General features: G+C 35.4%; 1 protein-coding gene across 1 annotated transcript in view; it reads right to left on the reverse strand.

Annotated features, from left to right (window-relative positions):
• Positions 1-2413: 2413 nt before the first annotated feature.
• ATAD2 (ATPase family AAA domain containing 2) overlaps positions 2414-25931 on the reverse strand; it is a 69939-nt gene continuing 46421 nt past the window's right edge. The window contains exons 14-28 of the mRNA XM_060115700.1: positions 24726-24885; positions 23758-23848; positions 22385-22699; positions 21911-22040; positions 21375-21561; positions 20266-20451; positions 13779-13914; positions 12447-12643; positions 11748-11907; positions 9181-9303; positions 8916-9059; positions 7345-7737; positions 5506-5639; positions 4534-4662; positions 2414-3741 (exon numbers count right to left, since the gene is read on the reverse strand). Coding sequence (XP_059971683.1) covers positions 3697-3741; positions 4534-4662; positions 5506-5639; positions 7345-7737; positions 8916-9059; positions 9181-9303; positions 11748-11907; positions 12447-12643; positions 13779-13914; positions 20266-20451; positions 21375-21561; positions 21911-22040; positions 22385-22699; positions 23758-23848; positions 24726-24885 — 2530 coding nt within the window. The 3' untranslated portion in view covers positions 2414-3696. The remainder of the gene's footprint in view (positions 3742-4533; positions 4663-5505; positions 5640-7344; positions 7738-8915; positions 9060-9180; positions 9304-11747; positions 11908-12446; positions 12644-13778; positions 13915-20265; positions 20452-21374; positions 21562-21910; positions 22041-22384; positions 22700-23757; positions 23849-24725; positions 24886-25931) is intronic.

Genomic DNA, 25931 nt, shown 5'->3' on the forward strand with positions numbered 1-25931 from the left:
ATGAATATCCCCACCAATCTCCAGGGGGCTTAGGTATACTACTATGGAATTATCTTTAATACGCACTGTACTACTAATCAAGGTCTTACTAAGCCTTTACAAATATGCCTTCTAAGTCTTTCTTTTGACTTTCCTGCCTCTAGCCTGTCACTTTTCTAGACCATCTAAGAAAAGCTTTCAAGTCCATTTGACCATGCCACTTGTGTGCTCAAGGACTCAGTGGCTCCTTACTTTTTCAGCTTTTACTTCCTATAAGCAACAAGTCCTGAATTTAAAAATATTATAGTCCCTGAATCTTTCCATCTTTAAGGTCACCTCACAGTCCAAGATAGCTTCTGGAATTCCAGCTATTTCCTTTCTCCCTCCCTCTCCCTCTCTCTCTCTCTCAACAAAATGGGGCCATGTGACTAAGTTCCAGCCAGTGAGATAAAAAAGGGAAGTGTGCACAATTTCTAGGAAAGATCTCTGGAAGGAAAGGGGTGAGAACATTTTCTGCCTTACTCTGCTTATATATATATTTAATACATATAATAATATATAAATATATTTTAAAACTATAAATATTAATTTTTTCCAGGCACCAGGTAAAAGGAAACACAGATGTGCAGAAATATATGTATAACCGAATCACTTTGCTTTACACCAGAAACTAACATAACATTGTAAATCAACTCTATGTCAGTAAAAAATAAATAGAGTTTTTACCCCCACATATAGTATCTCTCAGCAAGTAGTTACCTGACACTCAAGTCCTAATAAAGTCCCTCTTATTATGGGGAAATCTCTCAATTGCATTACTTTGAGCAAAAATGTATTCTGTGTGTGTGTTATGTGGCAGGGAGGTTGTACTGAAGAGAAGGTAAGTGAAACTGAAATAATCTCAGTTGATCCCATGGTGTACACTTATAGGGATCCCTGATAGAAACAGTAAAAAAACAAAACAAAACAAAACAAAAAAGGCGAAGGGGGAGTGTAACTTCTTGTTCCTTAAGACTGGGCTCTATACAGTGATCTTCCTCCAGAGCTCAGTACCCAAAGAGTAATTTTACAATGGAGAAACCTGAGAAACACTGCTTCTGCCAGGTGATCAAGGTCAATCAACAGTCATAACTCACCATGATAGTAAGTAACCTTGATATGATCACTTTACTTCTGTGATCTTCCTCCCCAAAACCCATAATCCCAGTCTAATCATGAGAAAAACAGACTAATTCCAACAGAGGGAGATCTTCCAAAATATCTGACCAGTACTCTTCAAAACTGTTAAGTCATCAGAAACATCCGTTGCTGGATTGTCTTTTTCTTGTTGAGTTTTAAGGTAGTATCATATTAAATTACATAATTATATAATAATTATAGTATAGATACTATCTGCAGAAGCACTATGAAGGTTTTTAATTTTGATGAAATACCATTTATCCAATTTTCCTCTAGTTGCTAGAGTATTTTTCGTGCCATCTTCAAGAAATCATCGCCAAATTCAAGGTCATGTTTTCTTCTAAGGATTTTATAGTTTTAGCTCTTAAATTTGTCTGTCCTTTATGCCAGTACCACACTGTTTTGTGAATGTAACTTCGTTTAAGTTTTGGAATAAAGAAAGTATGAGTCTTCTAACTTTCTCTTCTTTTTCAAGATTGTTTTGGCCAGTCAGGGTCCCTTGCAGTTCCGTTATGAATTTAGGACTGACTTTCCCATTTCTGCAAAAAGGCCCATTGGGACTTTGAAAGTATTGCACTGAATCTGCGGATTGCTTTGGGGAACACTGCCATTTTAACAACATTAAGTCTTCCAATACATGAATACAGGATCTCTTTCCATTTATTTAGGTGTTATTTAATTTCTCTCAACAATATTTCTTAGTCATGAGTGTACAAGTTTACACTGCCTTGGTTAAATTCATTCCTAGGTGTTCTATTGTCTTAGGTGTTATTGTAAATGGAACTGCTTTCTTAGTTTCCTTTTTGGATCATTCATTGCTAGTATACAGAAATACAACTGATTTTTATGCTGATATTCTATCCTGAAACTTTGCGGTATTTATTGGCTCTAACCGATGTTTTGTGGATTCTTTAGGATTTTCTATATATAAGATCATCTGTGAATATGCCTTTTATTTCTTTTTCTTGCCTAATTACTATAGCCTGATTGTACTTTTAAGCAAAAAAATGAGAAAAAAAATTCTAGGTTTCCAATTTCAGCATGGTTTTGAAAGTCTACATAGGACTGTAGATATATTACTTCCCATATCTGCAGACAGTATGTCATGAAAAGGACAGGAAGCAGATTAGTCTTTGTAGCTTAAGAATACACTTTTCAGTGCCAACAGCATTTTAAATTATGCACAGTAATAAAACAGATTTTTGCAACTGTTTTGCATTGAATTATTTTAAAATAATTAAGAAACAGAAACAACTTTGAGAAGCAATTTTCACCTTTAAAATTTATTATAGAAGCTATACATATAAAATAAAATCCTAGTTATACAAAATGCATCTAGAATAAGTTATAATAAACTTCACTAAAAATGAGTACATGTGTGTGTATGCGAATCCAGGAATATACAGATACTTAAATGTTTTCAGTGACTCGCATTGCATCACGCATTACATAAGACAGTATCTACTAATTAAGGTATCTGAGTTGAGTTTTAGAAGCCTTTAAATACAATATCCAGATAAAACGACAACAAAAGGCAGTTTAACTCAGAAACTGTATTAGAATCCAGAATCTCTCACATGAGATCATTATCTCCTATTCCCCTCAAAAGAAGTTTCCAACAGAAGCTATTTCACAAACTAATAGTAGAATGTCTCCTAAAAAGAAAAAACATGGGCGGGGGGCGGAAGGGAGTGAATATGCATGGAAGTGAATGTTTTTATTGCTTTAAGACAGAAATTCATTTTTGGTATCATTAATACAAAATTTATAATATTTACAAAATTGTATATAAAAGGTATCTATAGAATACAACCTAAACACATTTAGAAGGATATAAATAGTTTTCAAATATAAAAATTTCATGCTATTAAAAAGATGTTTAACAAAGTAGTCATTAATACATTTGTTGTATATATAATCATAAAAAATATTTAAAATTTTTATTAATCTAAATGAGAATTATAAAAAATGTTTATCTAAAAAGCATTAATTTTGACCTTCAAGTACAGAATTGTGGTGCAGCTAGAAGTTGTTCAAGGGCCCTCCTGCGAATCACTACTCGAACACTAGCTTTTAAGTGAACAGGCGGGGACGCTAAAGGCAGATGGGAGATGGGCATTGAAGAAAACAAAGATGACAAAGGATGGCAAAGAGACAATGGTTAAATAAGTTTCTAGTCTGACACAATAAACTATTTTTAGGAAGGATAAAATTAAAAGTGCTTAAAACAAAAGAATGTCAATGTCACTAATTACTCTTAAGTGCCATAAACATTAGTTATCAAAATAACTTTATTAAGGGTTGGCCACACTTTAACTACTGATAACCACAGGAATACTATACTACAGTGACTCAATGAAAATTCCAATATTTATCAGTTATCTCTGTAATTTATCTTACACATGTACATAAATACCAGAAAAGTTTAAATATTATTTACTATTTTAATCTTTTCCTTAAAGATGCAGGATTTCATTTCAGCATGACAAAGGTGAATTAAATAGGAATGGAATATAAAGAATATTTGGTACCAGGACATCATGATCTGGAACAACTGAAGTTTTCTATCTCTTGCTCCATTTTCTAGATAAAGGATAGGAAGGAAAAATAGTAAGTTTCAATATGGAAAAAATCAAAGAAACATGACTCCATTGCTGGGTTTTTTTTTTTGCAGTAAACAACCTTAAGGATATTATTATCCATGTATATATCTGATAGTGAAACAGAAACTTTGTTCAGTGTTTATGACTATCACATAGAATGGTATCACTGATGGGACTTCATTATTTAAACCTCTTTGAAGTAAGTCTGAGATGCTTTCATCTTACATTAAACTCATACAGTTATTAATCAAAGCACTGGTGTATATATAGATATTAATACTTTATATTTTGTAGGTACTACTGTTACATATATATTATTCTGTATAGGTACCATAGTATACTTTATTAGATATACTAAATACTATATATATTACATGCTAATAGGTATATAGTAGACACCAGTTATATATATATGTGTATATATATATATGTGTATATATATATATAGGTATCAGCCAAACTCTATTTTTAAACATTAGTACTTGAATGCCCACTATAAAGCAAGATTAAGTAAAGACAAATAGGTCTATGTTAAGTCTGTCTTAAAAAGGAACTATATATCTTCATCAATATACACACAAAATAGATTTTTCATAGTTTACAGATACTACAGTGCTCCACTGCTTATTAAAGCAACACAAACTAATTTAAGTGCTAGATTTAAAAAAGCACAGAACACAGTTATACCTAGAAATAATCCATAATCCACACATTAAAAAATGGTATTTAAAAGTTTTCATAATGTGTTAACTTCTCATATATATTAGTTTACCTGAATAAGTGTTGTTTTGTCATAATCCCTGCGATGCTGATAAATACACTGGCTGATTACAGCATACAAATTTTCCAACTGAAAAATATTGTATTCTTGACTTTTTGTAACAACAGTCTTCAAAAGATTCTAAAAGAAAACGTAAGTGTTACATATGTGAGAGAAATTCCCTGAGATATTTTAGTTTTGAAGATGTGGGAGCATTTTTAGCATATAAGCCAGAGAGAAGGCAGACCAAGTCATCTAATGAGACACTGCAGCCTCTGATAGTGACTCTGACATTCAGCTGTAAGTTAATGTTATCAACATTCTATGACTCTGGCCTCTCATCCTAAAAACTACAGCTGAGGAGGTTGCCAACTTCAATTCTAGCCATACATCACTAGAGACAAATTAAAAAATAATCTCAAATTAGACTAACAGGAAAAAAGGCAACATTTTTGCAGAATATTTTATGGCACTATGAGTACATTATAATCAATTCTGTTATGTGAAATAAAAAGAGACAGTACATAAATGATGAACTACCTCACAGCGTCAGGGTTCTTTTCTTACAAAAAGGAATTTCCATCCACTCAGTGTTTTTTGTCATGACTGAAATGGACTTACTGTTGATAAATTTCTGTGATTCTTCAAGTCTGGTCTTACCTTGATATTCCATTACCTCATAGTTAACCACGGTTGCATGTTTTTGTTAAGTAAAAACCAACTAAAATGGCCATATGTAATGGTTATAAAAACAATGTATGGGATCAGTGATACAGACAAGTATGTTAAAAACAATAATATCAACATACTAGCCATCTCTAACCACTGCCTTTATGAAAGTTATTCTATACCAAGTTTATCCTTTCATAAAAGATCATTATTTATTACATGCCAAATTTATACAATGTACTATTACAATCCCTCTTTTGGTGGGTTATGTTTCTAATTTGCACAATGAAAGCATTATGATCTCAATTTACATACTTTTAATCGCTCATGGTCCACAACAAGTGAGGGTGTAGGCTGAGAAAGAATTGCCAAAGCCTTTTCAACACTGATGAGCTGCTGTTGCTCTACTTGGGAACGTCTAGCTCGAGTCATTCGCAGAACACACATTTCTAGAATGAAAAAATAAATAACTATTATTTGTTTCATAGACATTTTATAATACCTAAAATAAATATTAGGCAGATTAAATAGCAGGTCATATTTACTTAGACACAAACCCCTGTTCTGGTTTATTGACTCTGCTGTAAGATTAAGATGCTGCCATTTACACACTCAAAAATTAAGGACAGGGAATTCCCTGGTGGTCCAAGTGGTTAGGAGTCTGAGCTTCCACTTCAGGGGGCACAGGTTCAATCCCTGGTCGGGGAACTAAGAACCTGCATGCCGCATGGCACGGCCAAAAAAAAAAAAAAAAAAAATTAAGGACATTTCAGAAATATTTTCTCAAATAGAGTATTTCAAGGGATCCTCAACAGATTAGACTGTCTCCTACTTAGGCATAAAGCTCAGAATTTAAGAGCTGGAAGGGGCTTCAGTAATCTCGAATAGGAGTTGCAAACTACTATGCATAGGCTAAATCTGGATTTAATTAATCCATAATTAAAGTTTTCTTAGAACACAACCATGCTCATTTTACATATGTGTGTCAATGTGGCTTTTCCAGCAGGGTTGAATAGTTGTAACTATCTGGTCCTTTACAGATAAAGTTTGCCTATCCCTGATCTAGAACAATCTACTCACTGAGAGATGAGAAAAATGAGGCCAAAGAAAGGGGAAGACTTTTCTATGGTCAACATACCTACCTGTTCTAAGAGCCAGGACAAGAACCCAAATCTCCTGACATGTAAACAGGTACCTGTCTCAGTAAATAGTGTCCTTTTAAAAAAGATAATGATAAAAGAAAAAATAAACTTTGAACCTAAACAAAACATACTAAATTATACAGCCAGAGGATTAACATTTAAAATATCCACGTCGGAAAGGCTATATCCTAGACCATTCTAAGATTACTCAAACACACGAAACTCATTTTAAGGAAGTCCTTGGAAAAGATTTATCTACAGCATATAAGCCACTGAAGAAAACCAGTCTCATTAACTTAGTCAATACTTGTTTTTGACCAAAATAAAGTTTTGACCCTGTTACCCTTTTTTTTTTGCTTTGTAAGACTAAATAATGTTTGGCTTTTCCAAAAACCAAACAAATCTAATGCCAAAGGTCCAAAAAGGTGCAGACAGGAAACAATTCTACATGAAAGACTTTGGGAGCAGGATCATTAGAATAAATATAAATAACCTTGGGCTAAACCTTCAGTAGGGATAGAGGAATGATGGGGGTGGGTAACAGTTGTTCTACATCACTCAGCAAGAAATCACAAGATAAACTGCTTATCTTGCTTAAAAATGAGAGGGTATCCTGCCAGCTTTTAAAAATTGTATAGCCAAGCACTTTGCTACATGCTTTAGATGAATTACTTTATTCAATTCTCAGAATATCTTATTACCCAGCAACTATCTACCCCAATTTTGCAAATGAGAAAACTGACGCTTGATGGGTCAAGAATCTTGACCGAGGTCACAAGCTACTAAGCAGTAAACTAGAGGCTCAAGTCCAGGTCTGTTTGATGCTATAGTGTGCTTTTAACAACAGTGATTTACTAGCTCAATAGTTATTAAAGATAATGCTATTTTCCCTAATTAACTCCTGTACTCTGAAAGACAAGGAAAAAGGAGTAAACTGAGATGGTAATTGACTGTTTAAGAACTCTGAATGAAACATCTTTTAAAATTAGTAAGTTGCTTGACTGAGACTTACCTTTTGCTTCATTTTCATCAGAAATGTCTGTTATCTGAGAGCCAGAAGCATCTCCATTGCAAGTGATCTTATCTTTCCTCAATTCTGTACATGCTATAGTCTTTCTAGATCCTTCAAGGTGATTTTCAAAACAAGTACTTGAATTATTATTTTCCAATTCCATTTTGCTTTCAGAGGCATTTTGCTGCTTTTCATTTTCCTCCATTGAAGACTCCCCTGTGTTTCCAGTCTCATTGTGGTCTACACTTGTATCTTGATTTTCCTCTGTATCACTCTCAATTTTGTCATCTACGACATTTTGGCCATCATCTTTTGCCTGTGAAATCCTCCTTCGTTTGGTTATGGTGCCTAAGTACCATTTCGACTTTTTGCGGACTTTTCTCTTCAACTGAGCTTCAAATAATTTAAAGAAAAAGGGTAAGAGAACATTCAACAATTTTTTAAAGTCTAAGTAAGTGGGAGAAAAAAATACCTCCTGCGATATTAAGAGGAGAATCTGAGATATAACCATAGTATTGTATGGTTGGAATATACAAACAAAAGTAGAGAATTCTGTGAGAAGGTAGAAAGTGGTCAATGACCTGTCATTCTAAGGAATTTGGATTTTATCTTGAATAATTTTTTTAAAAATCGAATAACTTTAAGGAGGGCAATGACATGAATTGTCTGATGCATATATTACAAAGGTCACTTTGGCAGTAGTATAAGGAATGACCTGAAGGAAGGACAAGACTAAAAATAGCTTACACTTACTGAGTGCTTACTGTATAGTAGGAACTCTTCTAAGGCCTTTATATGTACTAACTCACTGAAATTCCACTTTAACCTGATCAGGTTTGCTACCATTATCAACATCATTTTACAGATGAAGAAACTACAGTATACAGAGATTCAACATTCTGCCTAGATTAGATGCAGTATAACCACACTGCAACCTTATGTTTGGGAGACTCATCCATACTGTTGTATGTAGTTGAAGTTTAATAATTTTCACTTTTGTATAATAATCCGTATTTTTCCATTCTACTGTTGACCTGCATTTGGGTTGCTCCCAAATGAATACTGTCTCTATGAACATTCTGTTTAAAAGCATTGAGGAATTATGGCACCAAAATCTGGGAAAACAAATGAATAGCTGAGAGGCTAAGAAGCTGAGGACAGTCGGAAATTCATGGAGCTTAAAGAGCAAAAACTGGAATTAAGAGCTTGCCAAAGAAGAAAGGCCTCAGGAACCCCACAGGATTTGGGTTGGTACTCCATGGAGTTATACTCTAAGAATAAAGAGGAACAGGAAACAGACTAGGATTTATAGGAAATAAAAGTCAGTTTCAAATCAAGTCATACCACAATTAGATTGTGACCTGAGAGGTGAAAGGTGAACTGGGATTGCAAGTGGTACTTTATTGCAAGCCTGGATTTACTTCAAGAATGAAAAGTTGCCTTACTGTTAATGAAATCAACATAATTCGCGGCATCAATATAGACAAAGGAAACTGATGGAAAAAGTAAACAGCATTAGAGGAGAATAAAGGCTATAGTTTCGTAAGTAAAAATTACATAAGTGCACTTACCAGGAGTGCTGCAAGCCATAGGAGTACTGGGGGTCTTCAGCTTTTCATTTTTCTCTGGATCTGGTCTTCTATCACCAGCAGGAGTGGAACTTTGCTTTGGCATTACATGGTAGTAAGATGGGGCATATTTGGAAGAGCTACAACCTTATAACAGACATGTGGAATATCAAATCAAATTTCCAGATTTGAAAATTACATGAACAATTAATTAAAAGGACTCAATACATCTAAAGCATCTTTTTCTGATATCAAATCATTTTCCTACCTCTCTTCTTCCTAGATTCCTGAATTTCTTCACAAAGCCGCTCAAAGTCTTCATCAAGTTCTTCTTTAATTATTGCATAGGCGGTATCTCTTAAAGCACAGGCTCTATGTCTAATAAGACGATCTATGGAATGAATAAAGAATTTTAAAATGTTTTCCTTTTGCTAATGTAACAAAAATTAACACCATATGTTGGGCTAAGGTTATAGCCATTACAATTCCTTTTTTACTTCCACCATGAATAGTAAAAGTTACTGGAATTGTGTTATTTCTGTTTTTGATGTTAATCTAATGTTCCGGACATCTGATTCAACACGGCAGACTAAACCTAATTTCATTGCCCTGTCCTATCCTATCCAGATCCCTTTGAAATACCAGAGGAAATATAAGAATCAATCAGTAGCAAAACTAAACAACATAATGACACAAAAACAGCAAGGAAGGCTATCAGTGTCATGAGTGAACCAGGGATGTAAAACAATTTTGGAAGAGATATAGAGGATGTTATTACATTGACAGAGAAACTAAACAAAGACAATGAAACAGCAACCCTACATAGGAAACACTAGAAAAAAATCCAAAACTGAGCCTAAGCACTGTAAACTGGAAAATGCCTTGAGGCAACAGGCAGATAATAAGTGAATGTAAATTTGCTTGAACGGCTGGATCAGTCCCCCTCACAGGGCAGTAGGCTGCAAAATTCACACAATATTCAGTTTATAGTTGACAGGAACAGCTATAATAACAGAAGGGATGTTGCTGGGGACTTCTAACATGGCCTGAAGAAAGGCCAGGCAAAGTTCATTGGTTCCTGGAGTGTGGCAGCATGGGCAAAACCTTGGCATTTGTCAGAATGCACATCATTCTCAGGCCCTGCATCTACAGACTCAGAAATTGTGGAGGTGAGGGCCAGCAAGCTGCATCTTAACATGTCCTGTAGGAGATGCTGATGGTAGCTAAAGTGTGAACACCACTGCTCTAAAGTCATTTTAGATTGTCACACAGGACGAAAAGGGAAACAGTGGCAGTATGACTGCAATGAAACAGAAAAAGCCCTCTTTCTCCAGGATAAATGCTTCCTTCTTTCTACAGTTAAGGGGTATTCCCAACTTGGTAGGCTGTTTCCCACTGCTTACCTCCAGAACTCTGAACTACAGAATAAAGTCTAGGGAAGGTGTGGGCCGAAGACTGCCGAGGGACGAACAGTGAGCTTTTAAATTGTTGAGGAGGGCTTCCCTGATGGCACAGTGGTTGGGAGTCTGCCTGCCAATGCAGGGGACACAGGTTCGTGCCCCGGTCTGGGAGGATTCCGCATGCTGCGGAGCGGCTAGGCCCGTGAGCCATGGCTGCTGGGCCTGCGCGTCCGGAGCCTGTGCCCCGCGACGGGAGAGGCTGTGGCGGTGAGAGGCCCGCGTACCGAAAAAAGAAATAAATAAATAAAAATAAAAATAAATTGTTGTGGAAACTCTTAGTGGTGGAAATCAATCTAATTTATAAGCGCTACAAACTTAAAAACAGAATGCCAATGTACTGGAGGAGAGAGCCAACGCAGGAAATAGAACTATTTAAAAAAATTATCCACGAAGACAGTTAAGGGCACAGCATCCATAAAGCAAGAATAGGAAGCTAGGAAAAAGCACCTGAGAGAATATTTTTTGGAAATGAACGCATTTATAACAAACATATAGATATTTGAATATATCATTATAAATATGAACAAATATATTGCTTAAAAATCCCTTACTTTATACATTTTATTCAACGGACTGGGTATGTGAGGTAGAACGTGAATGCATTCTACGCATAGAAAAGGTCTGGAAAGATAACCCCAAACTTAACAGTGTCCACCCTCGGAGAAAGGAAATGGGTGACTTAGTTTTTTAAGTATTACTGTTAGCAAGTATTATGTTATATTACTTTTGTAATAAAATTTATAATGGTCTTAACTAAGAAAATCCTTTCAAACTTATTTTATTACAGAGAGCATTAATTTTTCTACTTTGAGAAAGAACATTGATAAACAAAAGAAACAAGCTAAGTTGTTATGCAATTTTGTGTTTCATTAGAGGCTATATCATATAATTGTTCTGGAGCGAAAGAAACCTGCATTTGAATTCTGCCTCTGCCACTTCCTGATAGTATGACCTTGAGTAAGTTTTTGTTTGTTTGTTTGTTTGTTTTTTGCCGTACTCGGGCCTCTCACTGTTGTGGCCTCTCCCGTTGCGGAGCACAGGATCCGGATGCGCAGGCTCAGCGGCCATGGCTCACGGGCCCAGCCGCTCCGCGGCATGTGGGATCTCCCCGGACCGGGGCACGAACCCGTGTCCCCTGCATCGGCAGGCGGACTCTCAACCACTGCGCCACCAGGGAAGCCCCTGAGTAAGTTTTTTAACCTCTCTAAACTTCCATTTTTCTCAACTGTAAAATGAGGATATCGTTGTTGAGGACTGAATGGCACTGTGAATATAAAATGTTTATTTAGCACCTAGTATGAAATCACCCGCCACTAAGCATTAGCAGCCCCCATTCCACCCTCTGAGGAAGAAAAACAAAACCAATAATGCTCACCTCCAGGATCTCTATCTGGATTGTATTCTAAAGCATTACTACAGATTAGATCGATATCACTCAAATAGTCTTTCACAGTCAGATACTTGTGGAGATCAATTTTACTGATTACAGATGAAAGGTCCATTGGTTGCTTTATTACAGTGACATAATCAGGAACCTAAAATTCAAGCAAATGACCAAATCACTAAATTAACTCTGAACAGTAAGAACTTTGAGTCAAGTTTTTCTACCAGGCAAAATAAAGGAGAGAGAATAAATACATAAGATATAATGAAAATATATTAATACAAAACTGTGACTCTATTTAAGGCGAGTTTTGTTTTGTATTCATTCTTATTCTTGGGCACCTATATCTCCAGTAACATCCTAAACCTCTTTCCTCATCCAAATGCCACCCACCCTTCAATGTCACCTTAGGACCTCATTCTTAACCGTGTAGGTCACAGTAATATCACGTAGCATTAAGACATTCTCAAAATTACTTCTACAACATTTGAGTTGGGCAAAGTTAACTGTCTACACTCTGCAGGAAAGGAAAATGCTTTACATGGCTCTTGAAGCCTCTATGTGCTTAGGACACTACTTGGTATGTTTCCAAATACAGAAAACAAGATCACAGTATACAGAGGGAACCACATTAACTAGTCAAATAGTCTCTAATTCTGAAGCATTTTGATCCAAAGATTAAATTAATACCTCATCAGGGTCAACAGGTTTAGTAAATATTCTGAATCGCTTGTCAATAGCAAGCCTATGTGTAACATTTCTTAAAAAAATCCTTAGTTCTCTAAATGTATCTTCTTCTTGTTCTTCTAGTCGTTTCACTTCTTCTGCTGTCAATGGTCTTGGTTCAGGTGGTGGTGCTACAGGGAGTACCTCCAAGGCCTGCAAAACTTTACATGAATGGAAGATTTTAGTTACCACTCTCCCACTGCATCAAGGGTGACAAACGATTCAGTACACAAAGTAGACAAGCTCTCAGGGATTATCCTCTTTGTATTTGCCAGGAATCAGAGGATTTGGAATTAAACAGCTACCATAATCTCGACCTCTACACCCCCCCACAAGCAATAATCGCTAACTTGTAATTTGGAGTGCTAATTCCTAAATCATTACCATTTTAAGATCATTTAAGAGGCTATTAAAATTTTGAAAATGCATATTTCCAAGACAAGAATATTCTAATTTTTTAAAAAGTCATTTTTACTAGTTAATTTTTAAACTAACGAAAAATTGTGGTATGTTTCAAATATAACAAAAATTTAATTTTGTTTAAACAGATATGCACTAATAAGTAATAAGGATAAAAAAGGGAATATGAGAGTGCTGCCCCAATAAATTGGCAATCAATTAAGGGAGTAAGAGATATAATTATAACATCACTGTAATATCATATTAGTAGTATGAAAAAAGTACAGTGCATCATAAAGGTAATAAATTAATTTTGTCTAGATGTTAGGGAAGAAAGAATAAGTTATACTAGAAAGAAGCATGAATGAAATTATGAAAAGACACAATATGCTGTATATGGTTTAAAGATAGAGTGCTTTGGAAGGAAAAAGGTGGGGGAGAGAAAAGTGCCAAAGGTGCACTTGGAAAGACAGATTGGGGCTATGCTATGAATTCTAGCCCCAATTCCACATAGATTAGGGCTATACTATGAAAGGCCTTGTATGCTTTAAGAACTTTAGTCTAGGGACTTCCCTGGTGGTCCAGTGGGTAAGACTCTGAGCTCCCAATGCAGGGGGCCGGGGTTCAATCTCTGGGAACTAGATCCCGCATGCATAAGGCAACTAAGAGTCTGCATGCTGCAACTAAGACCCGACGTAGTCTAAATAAACAAATAAATAAATAAGAACTTTAGTCTATTTTAATGGGAAACATAGGGATTTTAAGAAGTAAGTAAGAGGTATCAACCTCAACTGAGGTTTTGAGCTTCTGATATTAGAAGATGGCAATGCCATTAACTGATATTTTATTTCCACTTTCTCAAAATTATTATATATTAACTTTGATACAGGAACTAACCTGCTTTCTTTTTTGATATAGGAGGCTTAGCAGCTTGCTTTAGAATTAAATCTTCAAAAAATTGTGCCCGTTCTTCTTTACTAGGCAACTGGACATTAAAAATTTCTCCATAATCATGGATAAATAATTCTTGTACCTTAAAAAAGAAAACAGATGCATTTTATATACATATGTATGTATACACACACATTACTATGTATCAATCATTCAATGCCACAGTAGGTTACTGTACACGTTTTTAATGACAATCTAAATTGTGTAATAAAGAAATAATTTCTTAAATCTTTTACTTACATTGAATTTATGTATTATATAAACCATGTAAGCAATAGATAAGGAACTAAAAACATGAGATCTTCTTTAGAACTCAAGGCTCCAAACTATAATTCATACAATAACTGATATGGTGATGTTTTACTTAACGGGTTTTCTTGAGATCAAGTAATTCACCTTCACAACCCAAAGTGAGATATGAGAATGAGTGGTTCTTCAGTAAGAATAAAGGCTGGAAAATAATAAGTATTGGTAAGGATGTGGAGAGGTTAGACCCCTTGTGCTGGTAGGAATGTAAAAGGGTGCAGCCACTGTAGAAAACAGTATGATGGTTCCTCAAAAAGTTAAACACAAAATTATCATGTAACCCAGTATATTCAAAAAAACTACAAGAAAAAAATAAAAGACTCAACAGATACTTGTATACCAATAATCATAGCAGAATTATTTACAGTAGGCAGGAGGTAGAGACAATCCAAATGTCCATCACCAGATGAAGAGATAAACAAAATGTGGTATGTACCTACAATGGAATATTATTCAGCCTAAAAAGGAATGAAATTTGAACACATGCGACAACATGGATGAACAATGAAAACATTATGCTAAGTGAAATAAGCCAGTCACCAAAGGACAGATACTTTATGTTCCACTTATATGAGGATACCTAGAATAGGTAAATTCAAAGAGACAGAAAGTTACTAGAGGTGTCCAAGGGCTGGGAGAGGAAGGAATGGGGAATAATTGTTTAATGGATACAGAGTTTCTGTTTGAGATGATGAAAAAGTTCTGGAAATGGATAGTGGTGATGGCTGCACAACATCATGAACGAACTTAAAGCAATGTACCTGATGTCACTGAACTGTACACTTAAAAATGGTTAAAATGGTAAATTATGTATATTTTACCACCAAAAAAAGAATAAAGGCAAAACAGGTCTCAAAAGGATGTTTCTAAACAAACCTCTAGATCTTTCCAAGAATTATTAGAGGATAATAATGTTTATTCCTTGTATGATGTTTGTGTACTTGGTTCAGCCTACCTCTGATACAGAGAAATTTACATTCACAGCTTTTGCATTTTCTGCTTTGTAGGTTCTTCCATGCTCCAAACTTATGAAAACTACATACACAACATCATTTATGAAATAAGTCTCTCCTTTTGCTAATCCATTTACTAAACTACTATGTATACAAGAGTCTACTAATGAACTGTATTACATTAATTTGTCATTTCTGGCCCAAATTCACATTTTAATTACTAATGTTATGGTATGCTTTACCATATTTGGTAGGCTTTTCCGAAATTTTCTTGGAAATTCAAGAACTTTTTTTTAGCCATGCCACGTGGCATGCAGGATCTTAGTTCCCCAACCAGGGATTGAACCTGTGCCCTGTACAGTAGAAGCAAGGAGTCTTAACCACTGGACCAGCAGCGAAGTCCCTCAAGCAGCTTTTTCTTCTACATTACATTTTAGAGTCTATTTTGTTGATATTTCTAGTGAAATTTGTACCTTTTCCCCCTTTCTGGTGGCCTGGAAGTTGTATGCTGTATTTCTAGTCTTTTATTGTTACAAGTTTTAACAGACATATCTCTAAGCTTCTTTTCCTACCAAACTGTGAAGTTAATCAATATCTACATATCAGATACAAAATCTGAATGTGCTTTTACTTCCTCATTCTCCTTCACTATGTCTTTCCTGCCATTTTCAGTTCAGAACCAAGATCAACTTGGATTTACAGTCCTTAAAAAAATGTTACTAGCACAGTTTTGTGACGAGTTTTACTGTTTTCTTTGCTCACTGCTTCTTATATGCAACTTCTGCAAAAAAAAAAAAAAAAATCCAAGAGGAGAAATAATCCCTTAATAATTATTTCAGTCAGGGCTTTATGGGTAATAGTTTCTTAGGTACTGCATGTTCAAAAATATCTTTATTTTGCTCTTTCACTCAAATGCTAATAACTTTGCTGGGAAGAAAATTACAGGTTCAAAATTACTTTCCTTCTAACTTTGAAAATATTGCTCAGTTGCCTCCTTAGTAGCTGGTATTATACCAGTGAGAATGTAGAAGCAATTTGATTTTCAGTCCTTTCTAGTAATGTTTTATTCTATTGGAAGATTTTTAGATTTTTCTCTATACTTCTGGAGTTCTGAAATTTTATCTAGATGTGGGCCTTTTAATACCCATCAGTTAGAACAGGGGACCTTTTAAATCTGAACATTATGGTATTCTTTAATTCTATGAAATGTTCTATTATGTGACTATTTTTCTCTTGTACATTTTTCTCGTCCCATAAATCCCATTAAACAGATGTTAGACCTGAATCTATGTCCTCTGTTTCCTTTAACTTCTTCCTCACTTTTCAAAACTTTGTCTTGTTTTTATTATTTACTATAAGGATTTCTGATCTCATGATCTTCCATCTTGCTAATTCACTCTTATCTGTGTCTGCTTCTTTTTAGCTCTGTGGGGTTTTTTATTATATTTGGGGGGAGTTATTTCATTTATAATGTCTTCAGTTGGTTCTTTTCCACAACAATCTGTGGCTGATGCATGGATATGATTTTCCATGGAGCTGTCCTTCCTCAAAAGCTTATTTATAAATTTATCTTTGCCTTTGAAATCTTCAACTGTCCACAGATGCCTTTTCTGTTTATTCTAGCTTCTACTTCCAGTGATTATGAAAGAAGATTGCCTATATTAGACACAGAATGTGCCTGTAATTTGTCTTCTGGGCACAGGGTCTCCCTACTCGTCCCATTCAGTACCTATACATAAGTCACTGCCCTGCCACACTAGTCCTTGGGCCCACCTTCACTGCTCTAGCTGAGGACAAACAACTCAGCTGACTGCTGTCTGGCATGGCCAGAAGTGAAGAAAGCCAAAAACTCCAAAGTTGTCCAAAGGCTCTTTCAATGCCCTCCTAGCACTGAACCAGAGCTAGAAACCACTCCCATCTTTCAAAGCAGTCCTTTCATGAACATGCTTTAAAATGTGGTTACCTGGATCAATCTAATCCCCACTGCTTGTCTTTCATGATTCATCAAAGTTTCTAATCCACTGATGACTTTCCTTCTCATTTTTCCATACTGCTGTGTTGTTAGGGTCCACTAGTACTCACGCATATAGATACTCTGACTGCAGTTTTGAGATGGACAAACTTTAATGTAGCTAATAATGGTATACACAGTACTTCTCACATATTATAGTCCAGTGCTATATAGACAATATCACTGGATCACTAAGGACTACATAGACTATATAAGGCTCAAAGCGGACTTGCTTATTTGTATCCACGTAGACTATTCATTTTATAAAATTAGCAATTCCTGGTCCAGTGCTCATTCCACCCTACAGTACAGTGTGATACTGGGATACTTCACTTAGTTTACAGTGATATGCTTAGGAAATACTACCATGAGAAAACAAAGAAGCTATCTTTAAAAAAAATTTTTTTGAGTACAAAATTCCCACATTCTTGATAAAGCTGTCCAAGATTAAACTGATGACAGCTTTTCAACCTCCCTACATCTTTATAAAGTTCGGCTAGTTTGCCTTACTTATTACCAAGAGTATAAACTTATCTTTGTTTTAAACTTTGAAATAATTAACAAAGTTTTAATTGACAGTGAGTACAATAAATCAATGGTTAATGTGGCTACTAAATAGCAATTCTTCTTTACTCTGTTAATCAGAACATTGCTAGAGTACTTAATTCATTCTGAGTACAGCCTTTCAAAAGGAATATAAAGAGAAAGACATTCAAGAGAGTGACTAGAATTTTGAAGAAACTAAAAATATGTGTGACGTGTAGCAGAGCCTGCTATTATCACACTCCATGTTCTCTTCCTTTTGGGCACACTGCTATATCATATTTCCTAGTCTCCTTTGCAGTTAGGTATGGCTACGTGAGTTTTAGCCAATGGAATGTGAAAGGAAATGATATGTATCACTTTCAGACCAGGCACAAGAAGGCCAAGCCTTTCAGCTGGGTGGAATGAAAGTAACCTGGAAAGCCACATGATGAAAATGAGAAAGCTCTCTCAGCCTGAGTGTCTGGTATGACTACATGGTGGAGGGTGGACCCGCCAATCTAGTCATCTGCCTGGTATTGTTAAGTGAGCAAGAAATAAACTTTTATTGTATTTAATATTCCTAAGGAATATACCTTATCATAGAAGAAGAAATTTTTTTTTTTTTTTTTTTTTTTTTTTTTGCGGTATGCGGGCCTCTCACTGTCGTGGCCTCTCCCGTTGCGGAGCACAGGCTCCGGATGCGCAGGCCCAGCGGCCATGGCTCACGGGCCCAGCCGCTCCGCGGCATGTGGGATCCTCCCGGACCGGGGCACGAACCCGTATCCCCTGCATCGGCAGGCGGACTCTTAACCACTGCGCCACCAGGGAGACCCAGAAGAAGAAATTTTTAGTGTGAAGAAGACTGGGTCAGAGTGAGGAGATAGAAATGAACACAAAACCATATTCAAACATACAAAGAGCTTGTCATGATGAAGACAGAATAGACTGGCTCTCTATTTTATGTGGGAAACAAATGGAGATTAAGAAATGGAAGCCTCTCAAAATAAGTTGATTTTTCTTAGGAGTCAGAACTAACAAAATGAATTGTGAAGGTGTTCTACACAAAAGAAAGACTTAGAGTCCAGAACTAGATGACTAAAGTAGAAAACTTCAAGGACTCTTCCCACCCTAAGAATCTGTAATTAATATATACTTAATGTTCACTTCCCAGTTTGTTTAAGTTTTAGTTGAAGAATTCACAACTACAAAACCGCCATCAGGGACACAGTCTGGCCCTTTGATAACTCCCTGACATCATTTCCTTCTACTCTGTCCTTTACTCACTCTGTTCCAGCCACTCTAGACTTTCTGTGATTTTTCCAACACACCACACTTTCCCTTCAGGGCTTTTGCACTTGCTTTTCCTCTGCCAGGAGCCTGTGTCCCTCAGATACTCAAATGGGTCACTACCTTACCTTTTCCAGGTATTTGCTCAAATGTCATCTTCTTGGTGAGGCTAACCTAGTGGATTAAACACTGTGACCCTACCACACTCTTTTGGCATTGCTTAGCTAAATTTTTCTCCATACTGGTAGGTTGGTATTATATTTTATTTTTGTTTATCTCTCCCTCAACTAAAATGTAAGCCCTAGGAGGACACAGATTTTTCTCTATATTGTTCAATGCTATATTCCCAATGCCTATAACCACGTCTGTCACAGAATAAGTGCTCAGTAAATATATTTAAAATAAAATATTTGAATTCTCTTCCTACTAATGTTCTAAAAACACACACACAAGACTACAACATGCTTATTATGTACTCTGGGGACACACAGGTGGAAAAATGCCCCTGATTTCATGTATTTTACATTCTGCTAGTAGAGATAGAGTCAAACAAATTAATATTTAATGTCAAGTAGTGATAAAAACAAAGCAGAGTAAGGGAGAAGAGAGTGATAGGCAGGGGTGTTACTGCTGTAATTGAGAAACTGATCAGGAAGACCTCTGAGGTGATATCTAGGCAGAAATCTAATAAAAATCAAGGATCACGCCTTTATTTTCTATGTATCTAGGAGAAGAGTATTACACGAAGAAGCAGAATGAACTTTGTCACTGGTAGTTGTCTAAATTGGCACAAATTTGAAGGACAGTAATGTGGTACTATCAAAAATGTCAAATGTGCATACTCTTTGGCTAAGCTATAGTTATTCCACTTCTAGGAATGCATGTTAAAAAATCCACATAGTAATGCTCATATAGCTTAAAACCCAAGAATGCTCACTGTAGCAGTTCAACAGGAAAAAAACTGGAAAATAACTAAAATCCTATTAATAAGGATTTGGATAAATAAATTATGGTATATCAAGAAAACAGAAAAGGCTATGCCGCTCTTAAAAGAAATAAGACTTACGTATTAAAAAACACATAAGATATATAAAGTAAGTTATAGAATAGTATGCATCATATTCCATTTAGAGAATAAAAATTTACAATATGGTCTTATAATATACATACACATATACATATACCATCCTGCCCAACAAGCACATGTATCAAATAGCTAACACTGGTATCTTTAATAGGAAAACTTTTCCTTATAATTTTATTCACCTCTGTAGCACTTGGAATTTTTTCCATAAATTCTTATTACTTAAGTATATCTCTTTTTAAAATATAATAATTTCTCCCAAATTACCTCTTCTGGTAGAGTGGAATAGAGTTTGTCAGAAGTTGCAAGTAGTAAAACTGGAGCAAAAGAAGGAATATTCTGTAATAATGTGGTAAATGTGGCTTTAAGTGTTGGTCCAACTATTTCCCACCACAAGTGAATATGAGGAACATACACTATACTTGGTGCTGTTTTCTTAGCTTCACGAATCATCTAGTAGAGAGAGAAAAAAATTACATTCAATTAGAGAGTCAGCACATTAGTTATATGCTTTATTAATCTGGAACAATGTTTAATTTCCTGGAATTGTCATATAAAACCCTCAAGTTTTAAAAATGCTTCCCCAATCCCACAATCTTGTTTTTAAATGTTTTATAAAAGTCTCATTTTTAGAAAAACATAATTGCTTCAAGCAATTAGAAAACAGCTCAAGAAATCTAGAAGACTTTTCTGTTATGGCAACCAAGGTTAAATATAAAAATACAAATATAAAACACTTCTACATTAAAAAAATTTTAATATAGCAAAAACAGAAGCAGCAAGGTTCATATGGTTTTTGGAAACAATCAACCCCTACAGATTTTTAGGAATACTTTATACAGTATAGTTTCTACCATCATGACAACTGTAGGAACAAAAAATTTTCTAATATTTTAACTTAAAAAAAAATCAATTAGCTGGCATCTTTTATCTTTTCAAACATCATTTCATTTAGTTTTAGGGAATTTACACGAGAAAAAATATATATATTAATTTTCAAGGGAAGTGTACCTATTCAAATGAAGAAAATTAAAATTTTATTTTGCATAGCAGTCACTGTTTTAAGTATTTTACTCATTTCTCACAACAGCCATACAAGGTAAGGACTATTATTATCTCCATTTTGCAAATGGGGAAAATGGGGCAGAGAGGTCTAATAACTTTCCTAAGTCACATAGCAAGTAAGTGGTGGAAAAGTGATTTAAACTCATACTCTTCAATAACTAAGCACTTATGCATAGCTCTATTTTGAAAACCTGAAGTTAGAAATCAGAAAGACAAAAAATACAATACAAAAAGAATGAGGCAATTCTAGATTTTGTCTTTGGAAGACTACTTTGACTTACAGCTTATTTGTCTGGGCAACAATGAATTACCTGGGCACATGTTTCTTCAGGAGATGTAGCACTGACTCCAAAAAGAACAGGAATGTCTAATGTGTATACTGCAAATTTTTCCAAAGCATGGATGACAGCTGGTGCTAAATGAGAACCTTGCCCAAATCCTGGTTCTCCTACTATCAATATTCTTGGTCGAAAAGACATAGGTTGACAACAAGCATTTCTGAAAGAAATGAATAATAACCTATGATTTAGGAAAAAAAATTTAAATTTCCCTCCCAATTACCAACTATGAACTTTAGAAGTCAGAAGTTTTGACAATATGGCCAATCATAACATCATGGTTCATATGGTTTTTGGAAATAATCAACCCCTACAGATTTTTAGGAATACTTCATACAGTATAGTTTCTACCATCATGACAACTGTAATAACAAAAAATTTTCTAACATTTTAACTTTTAAATAAAGTCAATTGGCTGGCATCTTTTATCTTTTCAAACATCATTTCATTTAGTTTTAGGGAATTTACACGAGAAAAAATATATATATTAATTTTCAAGGGAAGTGTACCTATTCAAATGAAGAAAATTAAAATTTCCTTTTGCCTTATTAGATTTTTGAGAAAGTCCATTTTCATATACTGACGGAACATCATCATCACTGTATGCCAAGTCACTTTCTAAAAGAGGACAAGAAATATCTATAAAGTAAACAAAAAAAGTGTGCATTAGTAACTTTTCTGAATTACAAAGCAAATCTTCATGTAATGCCTCAGTTAGCAAACCAAGGAACTTCAATGACATTTTTTTTAAGAATCAAAAATGTTTGTGTAGATATAAATAACAAGTAAATTAAAATAATGCATTCCAAACTTAGATTAAGTCTAGGGCAATCCGTGAAGTAAATTTCTTTCAAATATCTAGGCAAAGCATGACCAAATTCCTTTCAAGAGGCTCTTTTATAAAGAAACATTACTGTACAGGGATGTACAAACCATTTAGTTTTACTGATTATGAAAACTAAATGGTAAATCAAGTCTCATACCTGAGTCTAATGTCTTTTTAGTTCTGATTTCCGCATGTGGAAATACTCTCTGCAGAGCTTCTAAGATCTTTTGAACAGTGTTTTGCAGGAGTGGTTTCACAATGGTGCACAGTGCCTGGCCAGGTGATGTCACAGCTCTTTGGGAGGCTGGTATCATCTTTTGCATAGCTACCTCAAAGTCCTTAGCTGAGATATTAATTGAAGAGAGATCCAACTGAAGTTTCTCACTGGTGGTATAGATCTGTGGGTAGCGTCGACGCAGAGCACACAAAGCAGCCTCAGAACATATTGACTTAATATCTGCACCACAGTATCCTATCCAAGGCAACCAAAAAAAATTTTTTTAAGTTAACCACCACCCTATTAGCTTGACCATGGTTAAAAGAAAATTAAAAATCAGCCTAGCAATATAGTAGCAAAATATTTAGGAGTAATAAGGCTAAAATGTCTCTCATTCCCCCAGTGAACTTACATGGTTGACAATAACCCTTAACAAATCAATCAACTTTTGAGAGTGAAATATGCAGGCATGAAGTAGAGCACAGGGGTCAAGAGCACGACTTTTAAAATCAATCAGGGTCAAATTCCAGTTTGTCATTTACTAGACGTGTGATCTTTAGAGATTTATGCTCTCTTTATTCATTTATGATCTCTCAGCCATTTCTACATCTGTAAAATGGGGATAAAGCTACCTACTTCACAGGACTGATGTAAGAATTACCTGAAATAATACATGTAGAACGCTTAATAGGATAATTAGAAAAATGTGAACAATTAGTAAAAGATCTAACTTCATTCTGAAATTCCCTGACAGCCAAAATATCAATTACCTCTATGTAATATCTAGGATTTCATATGAAGAAAACAGGACTTCCCTGGTGGCGCAGTGGTTAAGAACCTGCCTGCCAATTCAGGGGACACGGGTTCGAGCCCCAGTCCAGGAAGATCCCACATGCCACACAGCAACTACGCCTGTGCGTCACAACTAATGAGCCTGTGCTCTAGAGCCTGCGAGCCACAACTACTGAGCCCACGCACCACAACTACTGAAAGCCTGCACACTCGCATGCCACAACTATTGAGCCCGCATGCCTAGAGCCCGTGCTCCGCAACAAGAAAAGCCACCGCAATGAGAAGTCCGTGCACCACAACAAACACAACAAAGAGTAGCCCCAGCTCATTGCAACTAGAGAAAGCCCGCACACAGCAACGAAGATCCAACACAGCCAAAAAAAAAAAGAAAACATGCCAGAAACTATAAATAAGAAACAAATATAATTTGCATTTCTTTAAACATAACCTTGGCAAAACTACAACTTATTCTGTCTTTGAAATGCATTAATATTTCTTTTAATGCTTAAAGCAATGTTTACCAACACAGTTCTCTGCTAGTTCTTCTAGAAATATGTCCAGTGGTTTAGGATTCCAATCCCTTGTGTGAATCTTTAGAATTTCTTTTCGAGCCTACAAATAAAAACAGTTAAATTTTTCTATAATAACAAAGTGCTATTCAGATTAATTTCAATTTAAAATAATTTATCTAAAATTTTAAAGATTTTAATACCTAATATAAACAGAAATATGAAACAGTAAAAATGAAGAAAAAAGATGTATTTGTAAGAGCTTGAGGATTTTATGTTAAACAGATCTACATTTATAGCTCAAGCTCTGGTCATCATAAATGTGGATGAGAGATATTAAGTAACTACTGGACTATTGTTTATTCTGGTACATATTAAGAACTGTTTTTAAGAGTACTGACAGCTCTACCCATATTTTCTACTTGCTTCTCAAAATATTAGGCAGCTTTAAAATAACTGCATAGGATTATATGGTTGTATTGTGAAAAAAGCCAAGGCTAATGAATTGGCTGAGAATTGACTGTTAGGCCACGTGCTCTGAATCAAAATAAAGCTGTATAATTAACATGCAGAGGTTGTGCTCAAATTGAAAGAATTTTAAGAGTATTTCTAGGGAGGCACTATTTTATTAAAAAAAAAAAGGGGGCGTGGGGTGGGGAGTTCCCTGGTGGCCCAGTGGTTAGGACTCAGAGCTCTCACTGCTGTGGCCCAGGTTCATCCCTGGTCGGGGAACTAGGATGCCACAAGCCGCGGGAACCAAAAATATAAAAAAATAAAAAAAGAATAAAAAATTATCCAAGTTATTTTCTTTAAATAAAATAATGCCTCCCTAAAAATACATACATACATATTTGAATGTTAATCATACAACTTCTTTTCAGAACATACAAAACTCAATCTTCAATTTTTCCCTATACCAAGACTTGTTCATGATAAAGGCAATCAATTTTGTCAAAATGTGAGTGATGTTAAATTCTTACATCTTTATCAGGTAGGCTAAAAAGGAATTCTCTGTCAAAACGACCAGGCCTTCGTAAAGCAGGATCGATAGAATCCAGTCTGTTGGTAGCACCAATGATGACCATTTCTCCTCTGCTGTCCAATCCATCCATAAGAGCTAGCAGGGTGGAAACAACTGAACTAAATTTAAAAATAAGAGAGAAGAGATTAATTGTATGGAAGCTGAACACATCATTTCTTTTTTTTGCTAAGATTTAATACATTAACTGTGTGACTGAATTTTCTCAGAGCATTCCACTACTTTCAATAAGCTTTTTAAAAAGAAAATCTGTAAAATAACATACTACATGGCACATAGACATTTAAAGTCAATGGAAAACACAGTTTTTAGAATGCTACCAATGGATCCTGGAAGCCACTTCATAAAGCATAATTTCACATAGGAACTTTAGAGTTCTCAAACAGGGATACAACATCAAAAAAATAGAAGTACTAGGCAGACAAACAGAAAGTAAAAATCATAAAATGGTTCATTGTGTACACATTATCAAAGGACCCCCAAATAAAACAGAATATACATAAAGCATAAAAACATAGGATTTGGACTTCCCTGCTGGCACAGTGGTTAAGAACACCCCTGCCAATGCAGGGGACATAGATTCAATCCCTGGTCCGGGAAGATCCCACATGCCGTGGAGCAACTAAGCCCGTGCGCCACAGCTACTGAGCCTGCGCTCTAGAGCCCATGAGCCACAACTACTGAGCCCACGTGCCACAGCTACTGAAGCCTGCATGCCTAGAGCCCGTGCTCCACAAGAGAAGCCACCGCAATGAGAAGCCTGCGCACCACAACAAAGAGTAGCCCCCGCTCACCGCAACTAGAGAAAGCCCGAGTGCAGCAATGAAGACCCAACACAGCCAAAAATAAATAAATAAAATAAATAAATAAATTTATTTTTTTAAAAAGGGTTTTAATTATATTTTAAACTTTTCATTATGGAGAGAGAATAGTAAAACAGTCTCCACATCTTCATCACTCAGTTTCAACAATTATCAGTATTCCTTTTTTGTCTTCACCCAATAGCTTTTAAAAAAAACAACCAAACAAAAAAACTCAGATCATTTAACCCATAAATATTTCATGTTAAGTACTTCACATATATATTTCTGAGGATAAGGACTTTAAAAAACTCCCACAATACTATGACACCAATGTAAATGACACT

This window comes from Mesoplodon densirostris, chromosome 13 (assembly GCF_025265405.1).
Source record: "Mesoplodon densirostris isolate mMesDen1 chromosome 13, mMesDen1 primary haplotype, whole genome shotgun sequence".
Lineage (NCBI taxonomy): Eukaryota > Metazoa > Chordata > Mammalia > Artiodactyla > Ziphiidae > Mesoplodon > Mesoplodon densirostris.